At 37.0% G+C, this 24,526-nt stretch overlaps 1 protein-coding gene across 2 annotated transcripts in view; it reads left to right on the forward strand.

Annotated features, from left to right (window-relative positions):
* Ap3b1 (adaptor related protein complex 3 subunit beta 1) overlaps positions 1 to 24,526 on the forward strand; it is a gene marked incomplete at its 3' end in the record, with an annotated part of 255,901 nt that overhangs the window by 123,785 nt on the left and 107,590 nt on the right. For both annotated transcript variants that reach the window (XM_008855981.3, XM_029557630.1), the window contains 3 exon segments: positions 2,900 to 3,032; positions 7,860 to 7,969; positions 18,147 to 18,323. In XM_008855981.3, the coding sequence (XP_008854203.1) occupies positions 2,900 to 3,032; positions 7,860 to 7,969; positions 18,147 to 18,323 (420 nt within the window).

A 24,526-nucleotide genomic window follows, 5' to 3' on the forward strand; every position in this document is an offset into this window, starting at 1 on the left:
AGGACCTTTGACTTATCCTCACATGGATGGAGCTGGTAAAAGAAAGGAGCCAGGTGCTCCTCCCAACCCCATGGGACCCCTGAGGAACAAATCCTCTAACGACCTCAAGAGTAAAAACAAATCAGTTTATCTGGTCCAATTGTATGTCCTTAAACACCCAAAAGGGAAGTATAATCAAAGATTAAAGGGGCCAACATAATATCATAAGAGCATACATATACATAACTAAAAGTTACTCGACAAACAACAAAGCCAGACAGGCGATACCTTCAGTCGAGTTGGTGGCTAGGATAGATAAAGGCTCTTCCAGACAGTAACCCAACATACTACTGGAAAAATGAACAGCAGACCCCAATTCTATCCAAAGGAATACTGTTTTTATTTTTACCTGAAATTTTAATAATTTTTTTTACTTTGTGTATTTTGGTTTTATTAGGTGTTTTAATTAAATTCAAACCACAGTTCTTGATCAAATTTTGACCCCCTCTCCCATCTGTGCCCCCTAACCCTCCACCAGACCTTATTTATTCTGCCATACATGTTAAGTCCTATCCAGTCAAGCATTTATACCCAGAATTTTATTTTTACCTGAAATTTTAATAATTTTTTTTACTTTGTGTATTTTGGTTTTATTAGGTGTTTTAATTAAATTCAAACCACAGTTCTTGATCAAATTTTGACCCCCTCTCCCATCTGTGCCCCCTAACCCTCCACCAGACCTTATTTATTCTGCCATACATGTTAAGTCCTATCCAGTCAAGCATTTATACCCAGAAGTCCTTCGGTGCAAATTCATCCCCTGGAGTCTAGTCAGCCAATCTAAAGATCTTAAGTAAGGTCTGCTCCCCCTCAACAAGTAGTAATCAGTCTCCAGTAGTTCCCAGTCTAAGGCTGGCCTGCCACCCATTTCCCTCGATTCACACTTTTACCCTTGTCTGATTGAGTTTGCATGGGTCCTGTGCGTGATGCCACCATTGCCACAAGTTCACATGTGCAAACTTCCAGTGTCCCTATGTTCATGAACCAGCCCTGGCTCTTACAGTCTTTATGCCCCCTCTTCTGCAGTGGTCCCTGAGCTGTGGGTAGATGTAAGTTTAATTTAGAGTCCTATCCTAGGACACTCTGCAGTCTCTTATTCTCTAAAACTTAACCAATTGTGGTCTTCTGTGTGTATCACACTTTGTTGTATAAGGAAGCCTCTCTGGTGAGAGTTGAGGGATGCACCAGTGTGACCCTTATCTTCTTAGCTGACTGCTGAACTTTGATATTGTAGAATATCATAGCGCCCCCACATGCGTGTGAAGAAAGTTGCGACTCCAACTCTCCACTGAGTGCTCTTAGAGCAGGGTCATGGTTTCAGTTAGAACTTTACTTCACTCTCTGTAATCTTGTTCATTTTTAAATTTTGGTCTTCTTTGTCTTGTTGCTTTTCCCACCATCTTGTGTAATTGTGAAGGGTGTTTTTTCTATGCATGTCAGGTCCACTGGGATTGTAGGAAGGGAGTCTTCGTATTCTCTGGAGTATGTCAATCCTGCAGAGCTACTGCGGTGAATCTCCTTCAGAATGTTGTTCATCCATGTATTTCATTTACTATCAGTGTTTTTAAAGAGCCACTTTTCAGTAAAACTTTAAATATGTTCTTCATGTATTCATTTTTACCATTGCCTAAATTAGCATATTCTGTGTTTATATATTATCTCATACTTAATTACAATTTGCTTATAATAACTTTGTGAATAAAATAGGGAATTTTTCTAAGAACTCAAATACATTCTTTTTAACTGTAACAAGTTATCTATTTGGGAGCAGTTTTAAATATAATTGTTTTTTCTTTCATGGAACTAGAGAGTTTAATTTTTTTCAACACTTAGTCATATTCTTGAGACTGTTTTCACTAAATTCATATTGTTTATATGTCATTGGATCTTTCTTCAGTTCTCATTTAGAAACCATTTTAATGCTTGTTCTTTTTAGATAGTCATAGAGTTAATTCTTTGCTGTGTTCTTACCATTTGAGGTTAGGAATCTTGCTTCCCCCTACCTTCCTTTTTTTTTTTTTTTTTGAGATTGGGTCTCCCTGTAGCCTCAGCTAGCTTGGAACTTACTATGTAGACCAGGCTGACCTTCATTCACAGAGGTCCACCTGCCTCTGCCTCCTGCACTCCTGTCTAGCCCCTAGCAATTGCTCTTAAAAATGATAAATTTAGGAGAGGTGTAACCAAACTCATGAAGTTATCTAAGGTTACTAAAAGTTTTGTAAAGACTTTTCAACTTTCTTTTGTAAGTCATAGGTCTCTTTTATTACGTGTATATGCAACATTTATACTGTATTTTAAAGAAGATCTCTTTGAAAAATGTTACACTATTTTGTACTCGTAATCTTAATGAGACACCACTCAGCCTTGCTATTGTACTTTAGCAGCTGTTCTCATACCATCTTAGAGGCAGATTGTTGGTTAATAGTTAATAGCATTTTGGTGCTGGTCTTCCTTTTCTCCCAACTTTGGTTTTAGCATCTGAGAAAGCGGCTTCCTTTCCCTTAGATTCACAGATGCTGCTGGTTAAACGAACTGAAACCTCCACAGAGAGTGGTCTCAGCATCTCTTTCAACCTACCCCTTAAGCTAATTGCTGTCCTTGGGTGGCTGCTCCCCACTCTCTGTTTTGAGCCTCCAGCCTCTGTGGTCACAGGTGAATGAGCGTGGCTTGAAAATGTACCTTTGCTATAGAAGATACACATTAAATAACAAGACAAAACTAAGCAGTCAGTTGGACCTCCTCTCAGGCTTAGGAGAAGATTATATACTCCGAAATTCTTACATATTGACAAAAATATAAAAAAATTGACTTCTGATTCACTTGATATTATCAATATTGAAACTAATAAAAATGTTTTTAGACCTATGTGAAAAGCCAGGATAAACAGTTTGCAGCAGCCACTATTCAGACGATAGGCAGATGTGCCACCAATATCACAGAAGTCACGGACACATGCCTGAATGGCCTGGTCTGTCTGCTGTCCAACAGGGATGGTAAGTTCACAGTGCCATTTCATTTTCACATAATTTATAGTTTGATATTCTTAGTATGGTCTTCAAGTTGTAACCTTTTATATTACCTTTTAGTGTTTGGTTTTTCTGTATATCAATTGTATGTTCACAATAAATAGCAATTTTATTCTTGCTTTTCACATAAATGCATTTAAAAAATAAGTTAGATACCTAATCTCCTTTCCACAAAGGTTCTAGTTGACCATTTTTTAATGGCATGGAAGTCTTGCATAATATTGGTTCACCTGCAGAGGGTGCTAAAAGCAGGCAAATGACTCTTAACTTGCAGCAGTGGCTAGAACCAAACATGTAACAGTAGGCCTTCAGCCATTTATTCTTCCAGAAATTCGCCTAATGCTTTCATTCTCGAGATTAACTAGATTTAAAAGACATCAATTTTGCCTTGCTTCATGTGTACGCAAATACTATTTAAATATTCTAAGAAACTGGATAGGTACTATCTAACAAAATACATAATCTAAATGTCATGCTGTTCTGTGGGAAAGTGTTAGTTCTTTTTGTGGTTATGACTTGAGAACAACATGAGCCAATTAGAGAAAAACAAGCTAACTTTCTACCTTTAGGAAAGTTTTATTATAATTGTCTATTTGATTAAAATGAGCTTTTTCTTAGGAAATATATAAGCTGCGTAAAATCATTGAAGTTATCTATAGATTTTAAAATATAATTGCATAATATCTAGATACAGATATACACAAAAAAGCGCTCATGGGGTAAAACATAACAAAAGCTTACTATTTTATACTTTATTTGAAAAAGAACTTTTTACTGCAATAATTCTTTATCTCTAGACGCCAGACTACTTTTTTTCCCACATGTAAATATTCCTAGAAAATGCTATAATATGTGGTAAGTACTTGTAGTGAAAAGAAATGAACTAAAATCATTCACAAATGGCAGTTCTTTTGTTGAGCACATGAAATTATATGGCTTCACCTGGGAGCTCAAGATATAATGAATGATAGAACAGTTTTCTACATTTAGTATTAATATTTCAAATAAATGCCAGCCACAATTATCAAGGAGATGCATTTCTAAAAATAACAAGACAAAACTAAACTAAGCAATCAGTTGGACCTCCTGTCGGGCTTAGGAGAAGATTATATACTCTGAAATTCTTACATATTGACGCCAGGAAGTGCTGTCTGTAGGGTTAGTGTCACTTGTGCAGCAGCATATTGTCTCTTTCTTGGTCCCAGTTTAAAGATGACTTTTAAAACACATTTTATATTTTCCTGTATGGTTTATGATGACTTTTTCTTGATCTCATAAGGTTTGCCAGCATGATAGTTGTTTTAGAATTTCATTGCATGCAAAAAAACCCACCAGAAATGAGTGAGTACATTTGGCAGTTTTTAAAAATACATAACATAATGAAAGTTTTCTCCTTTAAAAAAATTTTAGTTGTGTATTTCTTATGTGAAATGTTTATGCTCTGGATTTTACAGTAGTTGTTTCTGCTTCCGTTTTGTAATAAACTGGTTTTTTTTTAAGTTTATTAACTTTGATTTAAAAAAACTCTTTCTAAGCAGACTTAAAACGTGCCTTAAAACAGTCCATTATCACTTTTTAAGATTAATTTGGTAAATAGAATTTTAAAAAAATATTTATTGCTGGAAACTTGCATTTCAGTTGACTTAGGATAATTTAATTACCTATGGTAGATTATTTTAGGTGACAATAAAAAATTTGTCTGAATTATTGACACCTGCTATAAACTTGAAGAATTGGAATGGAAGGCTATTTTTAAAATTTTGTTTAGTTTTTTTATAACTCAGCAAGCCTTTAGTGAGAATCTGTAGAGATATTTAGTAAATGCTGACTAAATCAGTAAGCTATTCGTTAAGTGTATAAAAGCCTCTGCCTTGATGTAGCTCGTAGTCTGATGGAAGAAGACAGTATTATAAAATAAATGTTGTCATTTTCCATATACTTCTTTTGCTCTACCTCCAGTTGTTTGCTTATGTGTAGTACTAGGCAGCCCACTTGGATGTTACTGCTCTCTTGAGTAACTGCGCAGCCTACCTGTGCTCCAGATTCCTACTCTCATCTGTAAAATGAGAATAATAAGTAGACTGTATTCAGATATAGGATGATTAAGTTTTGTTGAGAACAAGGAAGAAACAAAGAAAGGTCTAGAGCATAGGATTCTTTTGTGTTTCTAGTGGAGTAATACCACAGTGCTGAGGTCTTTGAAAACCAGCAGAGGACATACAGGGTGGATTCCCTTAAAGGGAAGGAGAAGACTCCTGTGGTGGACAGGATAGTGATTGCCCAAAGAGGCCCAGGTACTAGTAACTGCGACCCAGTCTTTGTATGGCAAAAGACACTTTGAAGCTGTAATTAAGGTTCTAGAGATAGATTATTTGAATGGTATTGTCATGTGAAGTCCTTATGAGTAGACGAGGGAGTTGGGAAACTCAAATGATGTTGGAAGCAGAAATCAGGGATGTGATTGACGTAGTGATGTGATTGGACCAGGGAAGGTAGGAAGCCATTAAGAGATGGAAAGGGCAAGAAATAAGTTTTCCTCTAGACCCTCTAGAACCCTGTTGTCACCTTGCTTGTTGGACCCATAAGACCTGTGATAGGCTTCTGATCTGAAACTATGCAAGGATAAATTTGTGTTGCCTTAAGCCACTTTTGTAGTATTCTTTGGCAGCAAAAATAGGAAGGTAATTCAGCTCCAAATGATAAGTGATGCGAGATATGTATTTCATTATAGCCAATTCTGCCTCTGCATGTGCATAAATTTATGTTGCAACAGTCTTTTCATATTTGGGCTAGTCTTGAAGTAATAGTCTTACAAATACAGATTTTTATACTGGATTTTTAAAGGCCATATGTGTTATAGTTTCTTTGCATACTAATTATTTACATAATTTTATTTTTCCTTATAGACTCTTAAATGATGGGATGGAGTTTTGCTTTGAATTATTTTTGTTTCCTCCTAACACCCAGCATTAGTCTTAAATAGCTCGTACTTGCTTTCATATGGGATACTTTGAGTTCAAAGAATACTTTGGGTGCTAAGTTTGAATTCTGGACAAAATTATGTAATTCTACTATGTCTCCTTATTCATTTTTAAAATGGTAATATGTTACAAGACAAAAATGAAATGCAGCATTTTTTAAACTAAAGCCTTAGTATTAAATATTAGTCATTTAATATTTGTTAATTTATTTACATAGTGAAAAAGATACAGTTTGAAATATGTATGTGTACTAATGAGTGGGTGTAGTAAATTTCATATATATTCTTAAAGAGAAAATAGATTTCAAAGAAAAATCTAACAGGACATGAATTGTGATATTGTGTATAGCATTAAACTTTTGTAGTATATGCTAGGGGACTCTCAAATGACTACGAAGCTCTTAATTTTAAAAGAGACAAAATTATGAGTAAAGATAACATGTATTTACTTAGCATCTGTAGCATTAAAAATAGCTTATAGGAGCTGGAGAGGTAGTTTAGTTGATGAAATGCTTTCACACCAAGCACAAGGATCTGAATTTGGGCAAGGTGGCATGTGTCTCTAACCCCAGCACTTTTCAGTGTGATAATGCAGTATCCAAATCCCAGAGGATCTGCTTTTTAGTTACTTCCAGTAGCAATTGTGTTGAGTAAGCCCTTTGCAGGCAACAGATGACATACTTGAAAAGGGTAATTAAAGTGAATTTACTGAAGAGACTGTTTACAAGGTGTGGGCAGAATTAAGGCAAAGGACAAGATACTTCATAAGAACTTGGGACCTAACAGCACCCCATTGGGAAGACTAACATACATGGAGCTGAGGGTAGGGTTGTGAAGGCTAGGACATTACCAGGTTCCCCAGTAGGGAGCCAGGCATAGGAACTGAGATTGAGACCTACAGTGATGAGTCTATGTCCTATAGGAATGCTGGGAGGGAGGGACATACAATAATAAATGCTCTGTCTCCTGCTGGTGCTTCCTGTTGGCTAAACACTGAGAAATCAGGGACAAAGCTGTCTGGTTCATGCATCTACAGAGCAGCCTCTGATGGGACTGAGTTGAGGAGACAGATGTCAAGGACTTAGAGCATACATGGAGGCAATCCAGCTCATTTTGCTTCTGAAGTGAATGCTGCTTCTACAGTCACTTCTTTGGGATTCCTACTGACCCTTACTATCTTTCCTGGGTGTATCACTTAGGCAGTTTTTGGTGTGGTATACTGTCCCTTTTGTCCCTCCCTCCCTCCCTTGTAGGCCCATCATGTGCCAGTGGATGATCTGACACCTGTGAGTCTGGATAGCATACACTGGAATCAGTGGACTATAAAGAAAAAAGAAAAAAAGAGGACACATAGTTGGGAGGGATGGGGGTGGTGGGTGAATCTGAGAAGAGTTAGGGGGAGGTCCTTCCTTCTTTCCTTCCCTCCTTTCTGCCTTCCCGCCTTCTTTCTCTCCCTCTCTTCTAGTTTTGTATTGAATGGGGACAATGTTTAGATGGTAGGTGTTCAATTATAAAGAATTGGAAGGAATCAAAGCGCAAACCAAAGGTACCATACACTGTGGAGCAGCATAATGTAATTTTATTTGCTTTCCTGACATAGAGTCATAGAAGCTGAGAGACTGCAGCAGAGGGTAGAGATTAAAGTGAACTCTCTACATAGTCACCCAAAACATTGCTGAGTGCATTCATGGTTATGGTTTTCTCCTATCTAAAGCATGCAGAATGTTTTGCTAATTTAAGTTTGCAGTTTATGAGGCAGATTGCAATTTCATTGGATTATACATATTTGATACATTAATCTTTGTGTCTTTCAGAAATAGTTGTTGCTGAAAGTGTGGTTGTTATAAAGAAATTGCTGCAAATGCAGCCTGCACAGCATGGTGAAATTATTAAACATATGGCCAAACTCTTGGACAGTATCACTGTGAGTATCCATAAGGAGACATTGCCTGGGTCCTGCTGAATTTAGCTCAGCAAATTATAGATTTTTTAAGAGATTTATTCTATTTCTAATTATGTATAAGTGTGTGTGAATGTGAGTGCAGGTGCCTGCAGAGGTCAGAGGTTTTAGATTTCCTGAAGCTGGAGTTGCAGGCAGTTGTGAGCTGCCTAATAATGTGGGTACTGGGAACTCAGGTCCTCTGGAAGAACAGTACCAGCTCTTAACCACTGAGCCATCTCTTCAGTTCCATTAAATTATCAGTTTCTTAAATGTTGATTCCTAAAGTGTAATTATTAAGAGAGCTGAGCTTTCTGAATTTGAATTCTGACTCTTAAGACTTGATACTGTTTAAAAGGGGATTGCAAACTTGAAGGAGGAAAGGAGAGAATTAGCCTGTGGTTGTTGGGCTGGAACTGGAGAGGGCAGTACAGGGAGCTTTCTCTAGAGATAGCTGTGCAAGTGTACTTTGTATGCCTAAATGTATGTCACATGTGAATGTGTAATTCAAATATGAACATGTGTTTCACAGTGCTGTCCTTTCAGAGGCCCTAGAAACAGTAACACCCCATATCAGTAAGCATATTGTATGCATAAATGTTGTTTTATTATTGAAATACTGTTTCATGCCATAAAATTTACATTTTGAAGTACACTATTCAGTGGAATTTGGTATACTCATAAAGTTACATCAGCAGTTCATCATTCCTAGGAAATAATCCCATACTTAAAGCCCCCTGGCTCCTTCCACCCTTCTCCCCTGACTACCATTAATCTACTTTTTGTTACTGTAGGTTTGCTTATTCTTGATATTTCATATAAATAGGTTCATAAAATATGTGGCCTTCATTGGTTTCTTTCACTTAAACTGTTTTTAGGTTCTTGCAATTGTACAATGTAGCACTTAGTCCTTTTTTTGGTAGATCTTTAAAAAATATTTTTTTACATTGGTTTATTTGGTAGGTATATGGGGGTATGTGTGCGACTGCACCTGTATGGTCAGAGGACAATTTGGAAGGGTCAGTGCTCTCCTTTTACCATGTGGGTTCTAGAGATTGAACCCAGCTCATCAGGATTGACAGCAAGTGCTTCTGTCCACAGACTGCCTTGCTGGCCCCAGTACTGGATTTTCAATACCGGTCTTACTTAAAGGAACCCAGATTCCTTAGAGAAATGGTTGCTTTCAGAATTAGAATGAAGAAATCACAAACATTGTGAACTTAGACCATCATATGGGGACAAACAAAAAAAGAGAAAGAATAGAAAAGGCAGGAATGTGTTCATAGTATGATAGAGCCATGTTGAAAGAACACAGGAACTGAGTTTGAAAGGGCAAGGAGCACTCACTGGCCAATTTTATCAACAAAATTAAAGACAGCAAAAGGAGTAGAGCCTGGTAAATAGGTGATAATCTCTGAGTCTACATTGAAATGAATGAATGAATTGAATGAATGAATGAATGAGTGAGTGAATGAATGATTGAGCAAATGAATAGGAGAGAACTGGAAACTCTTCCTTACAACCCTAGCTTCAAGGCCTAAAAACCACATTATTGACCAGTACAGCAAATGACATTGGTGTAGTAGTGGCAGTTTTATCTTGGGGGTAATCAACAGCTGCCTAATTGGACTTAAATCCCACTCAATGGGAGGAAACTCATGTGTGGTACTGTAAATGTAGCCAAATACACATAGCTGGAGAGGTCATAGATCTTACAGAAAATTCCAAGGCCGTCACATCCCTAGACAAATGTACTATTGATCCTTAAATCTATAGACAACTATCCCACTCACCACCCATCAAAGAAGCTTCTTTTTCAAGAGACAGAGATAGTTACAGAGTTCCATAGCTGGTCACACACAGAGATTGTCTCTGAATTGCCCAAATCTAAGTGGCACATCTAGGATGCAACCTCTACATCTAAGGCTCACAGAACATAGAACAAGGGATGAAGAGAACACTAACACATCTTTCAGTTCTCATCAATGAAGCTCCCTCATGCAACAGAAGGCCAGGAATGAAAAAGGTCACAAATGGCTAAAACAGAGAATAAGAGTTTACAGAGTGTGGGTCCTTGGACAGGACTCCTGTGTTAAAATCCACCCATCCAGGGTTCAGAGATCATTGTGGAATATGAGGGTGGAAAGATTGTAAGAGCCAGGGAGGAGGTGCATGACCATATGGAAATAGTCATACAGGCACCTGGGACCCTTCTCATATAAACCTACAGGAATGGTATCAGCATGCACAAGACCCATGCAAACCTGGGCAGTCAAAAACCCAGCACAGAACTGTGGAAATAAACAGCAAGTCCTAATCTTAGAGAATTATTGACAGCTGATTACTCTTGGGTAAGAATGAGCTGGTCTTCTTAAAGGGACGGACTCTAGATAGACTGACTAGATAGATCCCAGCATATGAACTTGCACTGAGGGACATCTGGGGACACTAACTTTACATGATAGGCCTTCTTTAACACAAATGACAGAATGTATGAAGTCCAGTGGGGGGTGGTATGGGAGGGTGCCAAAGGGGAGAGGGGTATAAAGATGATTTTCTGTATGATAACACAAAAATTCTATAAAAAATTTAAAACAGCAACAGAACAAATTCCAAGTAGCTGATGAGTAGAGGGAATGGTGGAGTTAGAATATCACTATCTGCCAACAATTGTGATAATTGAGTCACAGGAGAATTATTGAAATATACAAAAATCCAGTGAGTGAAAACTTTAGGAGTAGAAGAATGTTTGCACAGTCTCAGAATATGTTCTTATAAATTGCTTTTTAATTTCAAAGGTGAAGATAGTGATTTGCAGTGGAGAGACCTGCCCAACACTACCCTAACCACATCAACAAGGTTAATATAACCATCGTGTACGTGCCTCCTGATATGATACTTGGAAAAATGAGTGATGTGGGTATAATCATTAAGAAGCATGAGACAATCCTGTGCTGAGGCTATTTTGTAATGTGACTAGGCTGTACCCCCATCATGTCAGTGTTATAAATTTCAGAAACAAACCCCCAAATCAAAAACAATTCAGGCATTTTTCAAATTAAGAGAGCTAAAAGGACATGACAGTACTATGCAGCTTACAATTTTGGATTTTCTTTTTTTTATATAAAGGATATTGTAGGGTCAATTGATAGAATCTTAAAATCTGTAGAGAAGACAATAATATTGGTTTACTGTTTGAGTTCCTTGATGTAGCATCTCTGTCTTCCACACAGCAAATTGAGCAGTATATTGAGACACCGTGACAACTCTTCACATGCATTTAGGCATCTCTTGCAGAAGTGGCATAAGTCCTAGTAAGAACCACTGCTGTGACAACTAATGAATGAGCTTAGAGCATTCTAATAGGGATGGTTTGGAGACACATACACATAATTAAATGTACACTATAGTCTGAATGTCTTTCAAAAGTAGTGAAGTTAGAACTCCTGAAGAGAAGGGGCCTAGTAGAGGGAAATTCTAATCTAGAACTCGTAAGTCTTGGAAAATCTTCAGAATATGTAGGAATGGGATGAGATGGAGGTCAGAGTAATGGGATTTTGACGATCTTCAGGGAAGAAAGTGGAGGTAGATGAAGTGATCATATTAGTCTCATCTTGTGTTAAAAGGTACCAAGGCAAGGGGCTGGAGAGAGATACCTCAGCACTTAAGAGTACTGGCTGCTCTTGTCAAGGATCCCGGTGCAGTTCACAGCACCAACATAGCAGCTAACAACCATCTGTAACTTCAGTCCCAGGGGATCTGACACCCTTTTCTGATCTCCGCAGGCATTGCATGACACGGGTACTCTTACATACACACAGGCAATACACTCATACACATAAAATAAAAATAATAAATATTTAAAAAGTACCAAAACCAAAATAAAATATCTTTTTGGTGAGAGCAGTAGGTTTGGGTATGCAGAGTTTTAATCTTTTCTATAATTAATGAGAAGTATACAGTTATGAAGAGAAAACAGGAATGTGGAACTCTGTGTCCCCAAACTGCTTTTGCAGAATTTAGTTAAAACTTTTTGCAGTGGACTTGTTCAGGATCTGTTAAAAGCAAAGAAGCAATTACACATATCAGAGCTTCAGAATATACTGCTTATCCATAAAGCCCTTTGCAGTGTTTGAGGCAGTTCAGGCAGAGCTTAGACTGTTAGAATTTTAAAAATTGGCGGTAGTTGACTATATCCTTGTGTGGAGCTGGGGGATATTTTTAATGCACCATTGTTTCTTGGAACAGAGGTGTTGAGGTAATTATTAGCTGAGCAAAGATTTTCTTACAGGTCTGTATATTAAAGCTTAATTTTTGATGTTTATTTTCATTAATGTGATGCAAAAGTGTTGTAGGAATTGCAAGTTTATAAGGAGGTTTAAAATACAAATAGCAACTTGACCAAACTGGGAAGAGGGAGGAAGGAAACTGAAGTGTAAAATAAAGGATAAAATTTAAAAACAGCAACATAAGTTGGAAGAAATAAAACCTCTACCCCATATATAAATAGTCTGAGCTCTCATTAAAAGATAGGCTTTCAAACTGGAATGAAAATAAAAGCTAGCCATACTCCTTTTATAATCAGAAGACCTTAATGAAGTGAAAGGTTAAAACAAAGAAGGCAGAGAAACACATATTAAACAAATATGAACAGAAAGTGACATTTGATGTTAATTAGAAGCATTTTAACTACATAAAAAGGAACATTGTAAGCCAGGCGTGGTGGCACATGCCCTTAATCCCAGGCAGAGGCAGTGGATTCTTGTGAGTTCAAGACCAGCCTGGTCTACATAGTTCAGGTCAGCTGGGGCTACAGGGAGACCCTGTCTCAGAAAGACCAAAAAAAAAAAAAAAAAAAAAAAACCTATTTCAAAGAAGCTAAGACACCTAACCTATTTGTACCAAAAATATGACAGTCAGAGATATGAAAAAGTCTATTCAAAATGTAAGGAAACTCGATAAAACATAATTATTGTAGAGGACTTTAATATGCTGTTCTCATATTAAATATAATAAGTAGATGTAATTGAAGATATGAAGAAAATAATAAAAAACTGATTTCATAAATACAGCTCAAATTATTTCTTCAACAAGTAATACCCACTTTGAGGACACATCTATTGAATGTTTTCAAAATATCAAGGAATGTATTTGAGCATAAAGGAAACATTTTTACATTTTGTTTTACCTTAAGCAATAAAATTAAATAATTTACAGAGTATCAATCACTTGTAAAAAGTTTACATATATGTATGTATGCATATATTACACTGTTGGGACTTGAACCCAGGACCTAACAATGTGCCAGGCAAATCCTCTATCTTTGAGCTGTGCCCCAGTATCAAAGTTACACTTTTCCATCAAAGAAAAAGTTTAACAAATAAATGTAACCTTTCTATAAAACTTCAGAAGTGGGCCAGAGAGATGGCTTATGGGCTAAGAGTACTTGTTGCTCTTCCAGAGGACCCGAGGTCAGTTTCCAAAACCCACATCAAGTGACTCAACAACACCTGTAACTCCAGTTCCTGTAACTCCGGCTCCAGGGGATCCAATGCCCTCTTCTGGCCTCTGTGGGTATCTACACACATGTGGCAGATACATGTACACAAAATATAATCTTTAAGGAAAACTAGAAAAAAAGAAAATGCTTTATTCCAAAATATGTGGGTCATAGCCAAAGTTACAAATCTCATCTTAAATAAAAATAGATCATGATGAAAGAATGTGGTATTTGTAAGAAATGTGAAAAGAAACAAAATGAAGCAACATAAAAACCCAAGAAGAGGGATCAGAGTTGATTCTTTGCAAAATGGAATTCCAAAATAGTCAAAATTTATAAATACATGTTAATTCTGGGTTTCAGAAAAGTGCATAAGATAGGACACGTTTTCTGATAAGGCTGAGAAGAAGCAAGAGTGGACACATCTAGGGCATAATCATAGGAAAGATTAAAATAATTAGAAGACAGCTCCATGCAGTTCTGTTGTACACATTTGAACTTTCAGAAGATAAAAAACTGATGATGAATTGTTACTGTTTATTAGTCATACTTGAGGATACTGAAGTGCTTGAAACAGTTTGCCTTTTAGAACTCTAAAAATGTTCAGGGAGATGCACAGAATGTGTTGAGGGGCAAAGCAGATACAAGCCAGTCAGAAACGACTAATGACTAGGTCCTCAGAAGCTGTGTTCCATTCAAGAGCTGTTCACATAAGAACAGCCATGATGAAATGAAAACAGAGTATTAGGACTTTATTAATCTGACCAAGCTTCTGTGAACTGTTAAGTATGATTAAGTGAATCTCAATTTGTGAGCCTTAGAATCAGATGCCTTAAAGAAGACCTCAGTCTTCCTGATTCTGTACTTTGAAAGCCAGTCTGACCCATCACACAACAAGAGGGCAGTCTTGAACATGGCTTTCAGTGAGGGCCCAAATGCCTGAACAGGGCACAATCCTAGGTACATATACCCTTCTGGGAGGAGGGATAACAGAAGTGGAAACCAGACCTCTTCCCACCCTGGCTACCTCTCCTATCCTCTGAAGGAGAAGTGAAAAGGAATGGGGAAATTGCCACCATGCATGGTATGGGAATAGGCAAGAAGGAGACTAAACCCTCCCTGAAAAGTCTCGCTCCTATGGAAATAGTGAGAGACAAGAGGCCATTGTATAATGTGGCAGCAGGACAGGGACAAAGGAGTAGTCTTTCACTTAAGTGACTAAGGTCCACTGAAGGGAAGTTACTTGTCTCCATGATGTATATAATCTGTGTGAGACCAGAAACAGTCCTCATGACTTCCTGGCCAGCATTTTTCCCAGGTCACCGGTGGCTTTATTGTTTCTGTCCAGTGGTCCAGTGTGAATTCTGATTCACATCTGCAGTTTGTACTGGCTCTGCCACTGGTGAGCTATAGAAGATGGACAGACTTCTTAACCTCTTCACTGCTCTAGATTACGTGTATTTCAGGTGGAGTTAATGGTAGAGCTTACATCATAAAGCTTTTGTGGGTTATTAAAAAATTAGATCAAGTTTTTTAGAAACTGCCCAGCAAATTGTGGGGAATCAATGGATGTTAAATACAGTTCTTAAAAAGGAAAGAACAGATTTTTGTCATATTTAAGACTGATTCCATTGGTTATTTAGAAAGTAGTATAGTTGAAAATATGGAAACCAATGCTTACATTTGTTGTGCTTTTTGAGTTTATCAGGATGGAGTAGATGTCTATGTAGTAGTCATCTTGTGTACCTGAATTGTGACTGTTCTCCTTTGGTGTGTCCTTCATTTGTAGTGAATACTGCTTTTGCAGTCAAGTTTTCCAGACTACAGAATACTCTATAATGAGATTCATACAATGTTTAATAGGACAGATGGGGATTTCACGTCATAAAAGAACAATTGGGAAATGTTATTCTAAAAAGACTACTGAGTAATAGTAAATAACACTTCATGTACTTCTGGCCCAGATGCCTCACTGGATGCCTGCCATTTCACAGGTTCCCCCTCTTACCCCACCCTGCCACTCTAATGTAATTCAGACCTAAGTTTTAATGCATATTGAGTCCAGATACCGACTATTGGATCTGATTTGCTGTTAGTATGTAGTTTGTTTAGATGTCTACTGATTCTGCCTTTGACAAATTTAAATAAATAAAATTGATGTTTTTCCAGGATTTACTTCAGACTGTTGCTCAGTGCAGTGGGTTGTTGTTGAAACACAATAGCTTTTAAATTGAACTGCTTATCGAGTGATCTGTAAAATCTTTCTAGATGTCTCTTTATAACTGTAGTGATGGCCTAGGAATTATTATTTGTTTTTGCAGGCAAGTTAATGGGTTAAAATGGCAGTGGAAACTGCCTTCTAGTAGAAGGCTTGAAAAGTGCACTTAACCACTTGCTCAGGGCATTTAGAATAAAGAATCAAGCACAGTCATTTACAATCCAGTTTGTCTTTGAGAATATTGAAAAGCAGAGGTTCATAATAAAAGTATTATATCATGTTTGACCCTCTGTGCATGCATGTCCCCGTGTGTGTGTGTGTGTGTGTGTGTGTGTGTGTTGTATTATTAGTTTGATTTTAATTCACTGTTCCTATTTATTATGTGGTTGAAAAGACACGGAGGACAAAAGATGACGGCTTTTCTGATTTGAAGCTTTTTCACATGTTTCAAATCTTTGATCCACAGTATCCATGGTGTAAAAGGCGAGTCTATTAACTTAGTTGAGAGAGAAGGAAGGGTGGGATCTGAACATCTTAGTATCCTAACTCTAGTGCACAAAAGCATTGTCCTTGTCAGTTTCTTACAGTTTGTTTTTTGTTTTGTTTTGTTTTGTTTTGTTTTGTTCTGTTCTGTTTTGTTTTGTTTTGTTTTTGAGGCAGTCTCATGTGGCCCAGACTGGCTGAAATTCTGCTTCCCTCTGCTGCCCTGGTACTGGGATTACAGGCATGCACTGATGTGCCCAGTTCTTTGAGACTTTTAATAAAATATCATTACTCAGAGTTTGATACACTATTGACAGAATTTCTGTTGTAAGTTTTCTAAGTTTTTAAAATGTTTGTTTAGGGATTTTATTAACCTCATTCTAGAGAATTCTGAATATTATCCCCCTTACTCTACCACCGTCTTGATGTTTTCATTATAAGCATTACTTTACTGATTTTTTTAATTCTTTCAAAAGTTATTATTATGAATACTTAGAGTACTAAAATATTGTTGTTTTAATATATTCATGAGTCTGAAATCTCTTACCACCTTGCTTTGTGTCTTTTTAATCACAAAGGAGAATCTTAAGTATGTTACCAGAAGAAAATTACTTAAAATGAGATAATATGTTGTGATATATTATAGAATTCTAATTTTTAGACTTGCAATATATAATAAAAAATGTAAGAAAAATAAATCTAGCATAGCTGAAACCTGAAGTTACCCATATATCCCTATTTAGAAGTACCTTTCATTATGGCAGACAACTTGAATTGCTCCATACTAGAAAATTTAATGTACCACTCAATTACTATTCTTTAGCCCAATTTAAAATAATAGATCAGGAGTAAGGTCTTAATGCAGTGTAACCTTTGGAACATTAGAAATAACCTCTTTCTTTCCAGAAATCAGTATACAGTAAGGATATTTTATCACAGTGCATGAATAGACTTGAAATAGCACTTAGACCCTTTTTTCATTACCTAAGTATATACTGATTTCTTCTTACTAAATGTATTCTAAGTATGAATTAAAGATGATGCTGTTATCATGTTAAGAAATATATGCTTTAATTTAAAGTGTTTTTAATGACCACATTCTGATTCTGCTGATTCAGTGTAGGAAATGTGTTAATATTTTTGCTATATTATTATTGTGAAATAAACATTTGGAAAGAGTTTGAGATGGCTGATATTTTGTTAAATTTTTAGCCATGGAAATGGTCTTACTCTTGCTCAGTGAAACTGTGTAGAAAGCATTAAAACGTGGAGGACCTGCACAGGCCTCACGAGAGGAGCGTCGTTTGTTCGTCTGATGCTGCCACCGAATGGTAGCCTTCAGCTTTGTCACCTAGAAAAAAGAAGATTTTCTATGCTAGGTGAAAATGTTCACAGGAACTAATTTACATACCCTCTCAAATTCCTTTTGGAATAGGGGAGGATACAAATAAGCAAATAGTAATAAAATTAATTTGAATACTCTAAAATGTTGGTCTTAATGGTTCTGATGGAAGGATTCCAATTTGTCGCAAACCAGTGATTTTTAGCAAAACAAATTATATTGAAATGTACTTAATTTAAAAAAAATTACAATGCTAAAGTACAGTATAAGTCACTTTTGCCGTGGCAGTAGGAAAACAGTGACAGGAAAAGAGAAGTAAATGGTCATGGTCAGTCAGATTTGGTCCAGGGATTTGTGGGACTCTGGAGGGACCTAGATTCTAGACCACTAGTTTTTGCTGTAGTAATATTTCCTAGGGTATTTCTTTGAAATCAGTTTCAGTGAGATTTCTTATGTGCTTATATTTTGATAACTAAAGAATCTTCTCTGTTGGAGTATTTCTTAGATATATATTTAATGGATAAATAGATGAAAAACTTTTGATTTTAAACATTTTCTGTGTTGATGTTCAGAGTATAATTATCATGTTTCTAATAATGCAATGTATTTCTAATGTTAGGTTCCTGTGGCTAGAGCAAGTATTCTTTGGCTAATTGGAGAAAACTGTGAACGAGTTCCTAAAATTGCCCCTGATGTTTTAAGGAAGATGGCTAAAAGTTTCACCAGTGAAGATGATCTGGTAAAACTGCAGATTGTAAACCTGGGAGCAAAATTATATTTAACCAACTCCAAACAGGTAAGAGACTAATCCTTAGTCTATATGGCAGGTACCTTCTTACTCTTTTCAAGCCCCTAAGGTCGGTTCATGAGTTACTCCGTTGGTGTTAGGCACTACGGTAGATGTTGTGAGTGCGAGAAGGTGTCATTCTGATCTGGTAGGAGAACAAAGCATATTTAAAAATGGAATAGTATGTTGTAAGAGCTGTAATAGAGGTATTGAGATACAGTGATAGTCAAGGGGAGTTCCTGCAGCTCTGATGTGGAAGGCAGAGAATCAGAAAGCTTGGTAAAGGATAGATGCTTGACTGAGTTCAGTGTATAGATCGAGGACAGAGAGAACAGGGCTTGTGTCATAGAACACTTGGAAAATTTTAGGAAATTTGTAGTTCCAACTAAGATCGGAATGTTTCTTCCCTTAAATTAGTATGTTGACTGACCCCTAATCACTGATAGGATGGTGTCAGGAGGTGAGGCCTTGGACAGGTATAGGCCAGGAGAGTAGAGTCCTTCTGTCCTTCTAATGGACATGTCATGGGCTCTATAACTTTTTTAAAAAATTTCTGATTTGGCACTTTTCTTCATAGTGGTAAATAATCAATAAAGGAATGCAATGCTCTTTTATTTAGCCATCCTGGAATGCATTCGGGACCTTTTTTGCTCAGTTGCCTTTGAAGACAGCTTTGATTGCACTCATATTTTTTAAAAATATTTTATTATTTTTATTTTATGTGTATGAGTGTATTGCCTGCATGTATGTGAGTGTACCCATGTCACGCATTGCTGCAGAGGTCAGAAGAGGGCTTCAGATTCCCCTGGAATTGGAGTTAAGGATGGTTCATAGCTGCCATGTGGGTGCTGGGAATCGAACCCGGGTCCTCGGCAAGAGCAGTCAGTGCTCTTAACCACTGAGCCATCTTTCCAGCCCGCAATCATATTTTTCCCTTGAGCTAAATACTTTTTTTTTCCTTTTTGGTCTTTTTGAGACAGGGTCTCCCTGTAGCCCCAGCTGTCCTGGAACTCACTATGTAGACCAGGCTGGCCTTGAACTCACAGAGATCCACCTGTCTCTGCCTCTAGAGTGCTGGGATTAAAGGCGTGTGCCACCACACCTGGCTGAGCTAAATACTTTTAATGATGGTTTTGGAGCCAGCTTCTGACCTGTTCTATTGTATATTTTAGAATGATCCTTCTAGATAACCACTGTAGTTATTACCAATCTATAGGTGAAAATTCAGTGATTTTAAAATGTATCTCAAGATTTTCCATGGTTCATTATTTTTAAGTGATATGAAATAGATGAAGTGTCCTGTGGGATTGTATTCTGTTCTCAGCATTTCTCTCTCTTTCTCTCTCTCTCTCTCTCTCTCTCTCTCTCTCTCTCTCTTTTAAGAAAAGGAGGCTGAAAAAATTATTAAGTGAAAATTAGCATTAAAAAATGGTGTTAAGCACCATCAGCTTGATAGAATTTTTTAGTTACATGGTTCATAACCCATTAAATATTAGATAGCGACTAAAATGATTGCTTTGACTGAAATGTAAAAATTATTTCTGTACTTATTTATTTTAGCCATCTTTAAATCTGAACTTGTAAGAACAGTCTAATATTTAGGGCCTGCTTTGCTATGAAGTCCTGGCACTTACCTGTAGGCCCCATTCCCTGGGATCTTGATAATTCAGTGAACGTCTCCAGAACGTTTACTGAATTATTTGCTTCTAGAGAGTGTCTAAGTGTATTTTTATAAGGTTTAACACATTGTCTACATGCTTAGAGAATAGTTGAATAATAAACCCTGCTACTTCACATTGTCTTTACCCAAGACTGGGAAATGTCCCAGTCTTTAAAGTGTTTTCTGTGCTAGCAGGAAGACCTGAGTTTAATAACCAGAACTCCTATCAAAAAGCTGAATGTGAGTGTTACCTGCTTGTAATCCCAGCCCTGGCCAGGTGATGACGTGAGTCGCTGGGCTTGCTGGCCAACCAGTGTAGTCTAATCGGTAAGCTCCAGCTTACTGAGAGACCCTCTCTCAATAGCCTAGAAGATGTGACTTAGATGACTCAGTGGGTAAGGGTGCTTGCCACCATATCTGATGGATGGTCTAAATTTGAGTCCAGGGAACCACATGGTGGAAAGTGAGAACCAACTCTTACAAGTTGTCCTCTGATCTCTGTCTGGGTACCATGGCACACACATGCATTCACACAGACACACAGACATAGACAGACAGACAGACAGACAGACACACACACACACACACACTTGACTCATTCACTCGCTAAATAAATAAATATAATAAAAAATTTATAAAAAAAAAAAAAAGAGTAAGGTAGATGGTTCCTGAGGAACAGCACTCATGGTTGACCTCTGGCCTCCACAAGCATGCACACACAAGTGCTTCCTCACCCCCACAAATCTTCCCACATGTATACACATATATGCATACACATGAGCTTCTTGATGAATATGCACAAAGAAAACTATCTTTACCTACAAAAAGAGAGCTGAAAAAATAAGTTAGCAGTCTGCTTTAAGTTGGCCAAGTAAACTTTTATTAGATTGACTTTCCCAGAGATAACAAAAATAATCTGGAAAATAGAAAACAGAACCAAAAAACTCAACTGCCCTAATCCTCAGAAGAATAAAGAAAAGCAAAAGTAGGAAGACTGGAGGGGATTTGATACTTGGAAGAAGTGAACATGCAGTGATGTCCTCTGTTGTTTTGGCTGTTGCTGTGGGGCTAGGCTGCAGTTGGTTATGGTGACTAAATTCCAAAAGGAGAGTAGAGGACAGGATGCAGGAAAGTGGCAGATATTGGAAAGCCAGGATGTATTCTAGAATGCCAAGAGTGGAAGAGACTTGAAGTCTGTGGATAGCTGCCCTGGCTTTTGACTGACTCCTGAACACCGTGTGCCTGGTGGATTTGGAGCAGCACCCCAAGAATGAAAGAACTGATCTGAAATAGAGTTTGCACTTAGAATACCAGTAAGTTACTTGGGTACTGAAACAAACAAAAACCTGGTAATAATGGAAAAACATTAACAGTGGTGAGGATATGCACAATGTATCATTAGAAATTCAAAATTAAGCATAAAGAGAACCTAGTGGGCAGCAGTGGTTTAATGGAGTTAGAGCTTCAGTGTGGAAAGCTGAAAGAGTTCAGTATACACAGTAGTACAAGTAGCCTTAACTATAAACTTAAAATAGTAAATTTAATGTTTATTTAACCTCAAAAAAAAGATGATGGGAAAATATGACCAATTTTCAAAGGGAAAAAAGTCAGTAGAAATCAAACTTATTTTGATCTATGTTGGAATTTGCATGTAAACATTTTAAAGCAACTGTTAGAAATTTGGTTAGTACATAAAGGAAAGTGTGCTCACAATGAATAAAAAGATAAATCTCAATAAAGAAATAAAGACTATAAAAAAGAATCAGAAAGAAATAAAAAAGAAACTCTAGAACTGGGCTAGACATGGTGGTACATATGTTTAATCTCAGCACTTGAGAGGCAAAGCAGTTTTAGGCCAGACTGGACTATACAGTAAGACTATCTCAAAAAAAAAAAAAGTTTTTAACTGGCTCTAATACTGAAAAATACAATATTTGGAAAGGATATCTTGTCTACTTTGTGTAGAATATATGAACCCAAGCATTTGTGCATGCTAGGCAAGCAGTCTGTCACTAAGGTAGTATATATTCTGCTAGCAGAGAGTTTATAAAGCTACTTTAATGATATTTTAAAAATCTAATATAGTATGATATAAAGCTGTTTTTAAAAATTTTGTTTTAATTGGCTTAAGAGGTTTTAAAGTGAAACTTCATGAACTTTCCTAACTCTGAGCCTTTTTAAATAGAAGCTTGTTCTTGGGATCCTTGGAAATCAGTTTTTGTTTTGTTTTTTCCCCTTTAATTTTTAACAATTTCATACATGCATGTGCACACACACACACACACACACACACACACACACAATGTATTGTGATTACATTCACCCCCATTACTCTCTCATATCCCCTGCTGAGCTCTTTCTTTTTGGGGGACAAAGTTTCTAATCAGTGTGTGCGATGACTCTTATAGAACTGGTATCAGTGGTGGGAGACATAGTGATTGGGAACCAGACCTTTGAGTGCTGTGACACCACTTACTACATGCTTTTTGACAGATTGTGTAACTTAACCGAGAAGTAGCTTCCCCATTGGTTGAAGTGAGAATTAAAACAATTTAGTCAGCTTTGATATATTTTAGGATATATCTTTCTAAAAATCATTGTGTTACACAAAATCACACCATATAAGACATAGGGATTGTTGGGAAAATGGAGTTAGAATCACAGTGCTCAAAAGCTTCAATAATACTCTACATATGACTTAAAAAAGAGGAGCTAATAAAAAGGAAACATGTTAATACACATGTTATGCATATTAATAGTTAAGAAATGCATAAAAAGCATCAGGAGTGCAAAGCTCTTTATCTTGAAGAAAACCCAAGGTTGCATGATGAAAGAGTATCCTCTTGCATTTAAGGAAGATATGAATTTGAAAGCAGAAGGCAAGTTATATGTAGGTGTGGCTTCTAACATGCAGATGTTGACGTCCCAGGTAGAGGTGTGCTGTGTACCTGGGCAGAACAGTTCAGCTGGGGCCATTTTTCTGCTTTCACTCAGTATTTCTTGCAGAAGAAATCATACACAAAATTCATGTTATGCCCAAATTGCTCCATAATACATCAACTGAATTGGAACAAATACACCTTTTCAAAACAAGCATTAGAGCAGAACTGACTGTACCTACCACAAAGTTGTTGTGAGGATTAAATGAGACGGTCCATGTAAAATGCTTAGGTTTCCTGCATACAGTGTTGCTCAACTCATGTTAGTTCCACTATTTCTTTTTAGCTCAAGTTTACACTCCTAATCAACTGCTAGATTTTTCTTAGTAAAGGAACAGTTCAGTTACTGGTAATCACCATTCTTTCAGGGGGAAGAAAACCAAACACATTGGGGTCTAGTCTGTTGAGAATAGGGTCATGCACTGCCTCTTTTCATAGTTTGTGGGAGCAATGTTAGGTGTAAAGATCAGCAGACAGCACTGTTACAGCATGCTCAAAGGGGAGAGTCACTGCCTGGAGAAAATGGTAAAGGCTCTAGAGCTTGTTAAGTTGCTGAGATTGGGAGCTCCCAGGACGGACTATGAAGACTTAACATGAATTTTAAATATTCTACTCATTTCAGCCAGAAAGCTAGGATCTGGTTAAAATGATTAATAGCAATTAAAAGTGAATAAAGAGTATGGAAAAAAATTTTGTAATAGTGTATCATGCTTTAAATGTAGTGTTTTTATGGCATATTGCAAAGTTAAAGAAAAATGTATTGTAGGATAAATAAATACATGTGCGTGTCTACCACTGGGATTAAAATTGCTATCAGCATTTGCCATCGTTATCCTTTTCTAAGTCTTTTTAAAATCTGAAGTGTAAAGCCCCTGTTCATACCTTCCTTTCTTCCTTGTGGGTGACCACTGCCATGTTGTTGATGTGTTTCACTCAATCAGATTTATTTTATATGAGTGTGTATTAATGGAAATATATATTGTTGTTTTGTAGTCCTGAAAGTTTTACATGTTAGAACTTAGTTTTGCAACTTTTCACTAAATGTCTTAGAGATATTGATATATACAGATAGTTTGTTTGCTGTTTGATAGTCTATGAGACACTTATGTTTCTACTTTGCTGATATTTTAAAAGAGAGTATTTTTGTATTCATAGAGTACTTCTTGATTCTTAGTAAGGAAGATTATACATCATACTGATGTGTTAGGAATCCCTTCTAAAGTTAAGAACAAATTTTCTGATTGAAGTCTTTTCCAAAATCTCTTTCTCCTATTGCCCTTCACCTGATTTAATCAAGATACAGATGCTATGCAGGTGACATCTCTGTCATTTGGGGGTTAGGGTTTTTTTTTTCAATGGCACTGAAGAAATTAATACAAATTAAAAAGGAAGTCCTGGGGCTGGAGAGATGTCTCAGTGATTGACTGCACTGGTTGCTCTTCTAGAGGACCTGGATGTGGTTCTTAGCACCCACATGTGGCTAATAACCATCTGAAACTCCAGTTCCAGGGAATCTGACACCCTCTTCTGGCCTCCATGGGCATTACATGCATATGGAGTTCCTACATACATGCAGGCAAAACACTCATACATATAAAATAAAAATAAATAAA

This window comes from Nannospalax galili, unplaced genomic scaffold (genome assembly GCF_000622305.1).
Source record: "Nannospalax galili isolate Female #2095 unplaced genomic scaffold, S.galili_v1.0 scaffold907, whole genome shotgun sequence".
In the NCBI taxonomy this organism is placed as follows: Eukaryota; Metazoa; Chordata; class Mammalia; order Rodentia; family Spalacidae; genus Nannospalax; species Nannospalax galili.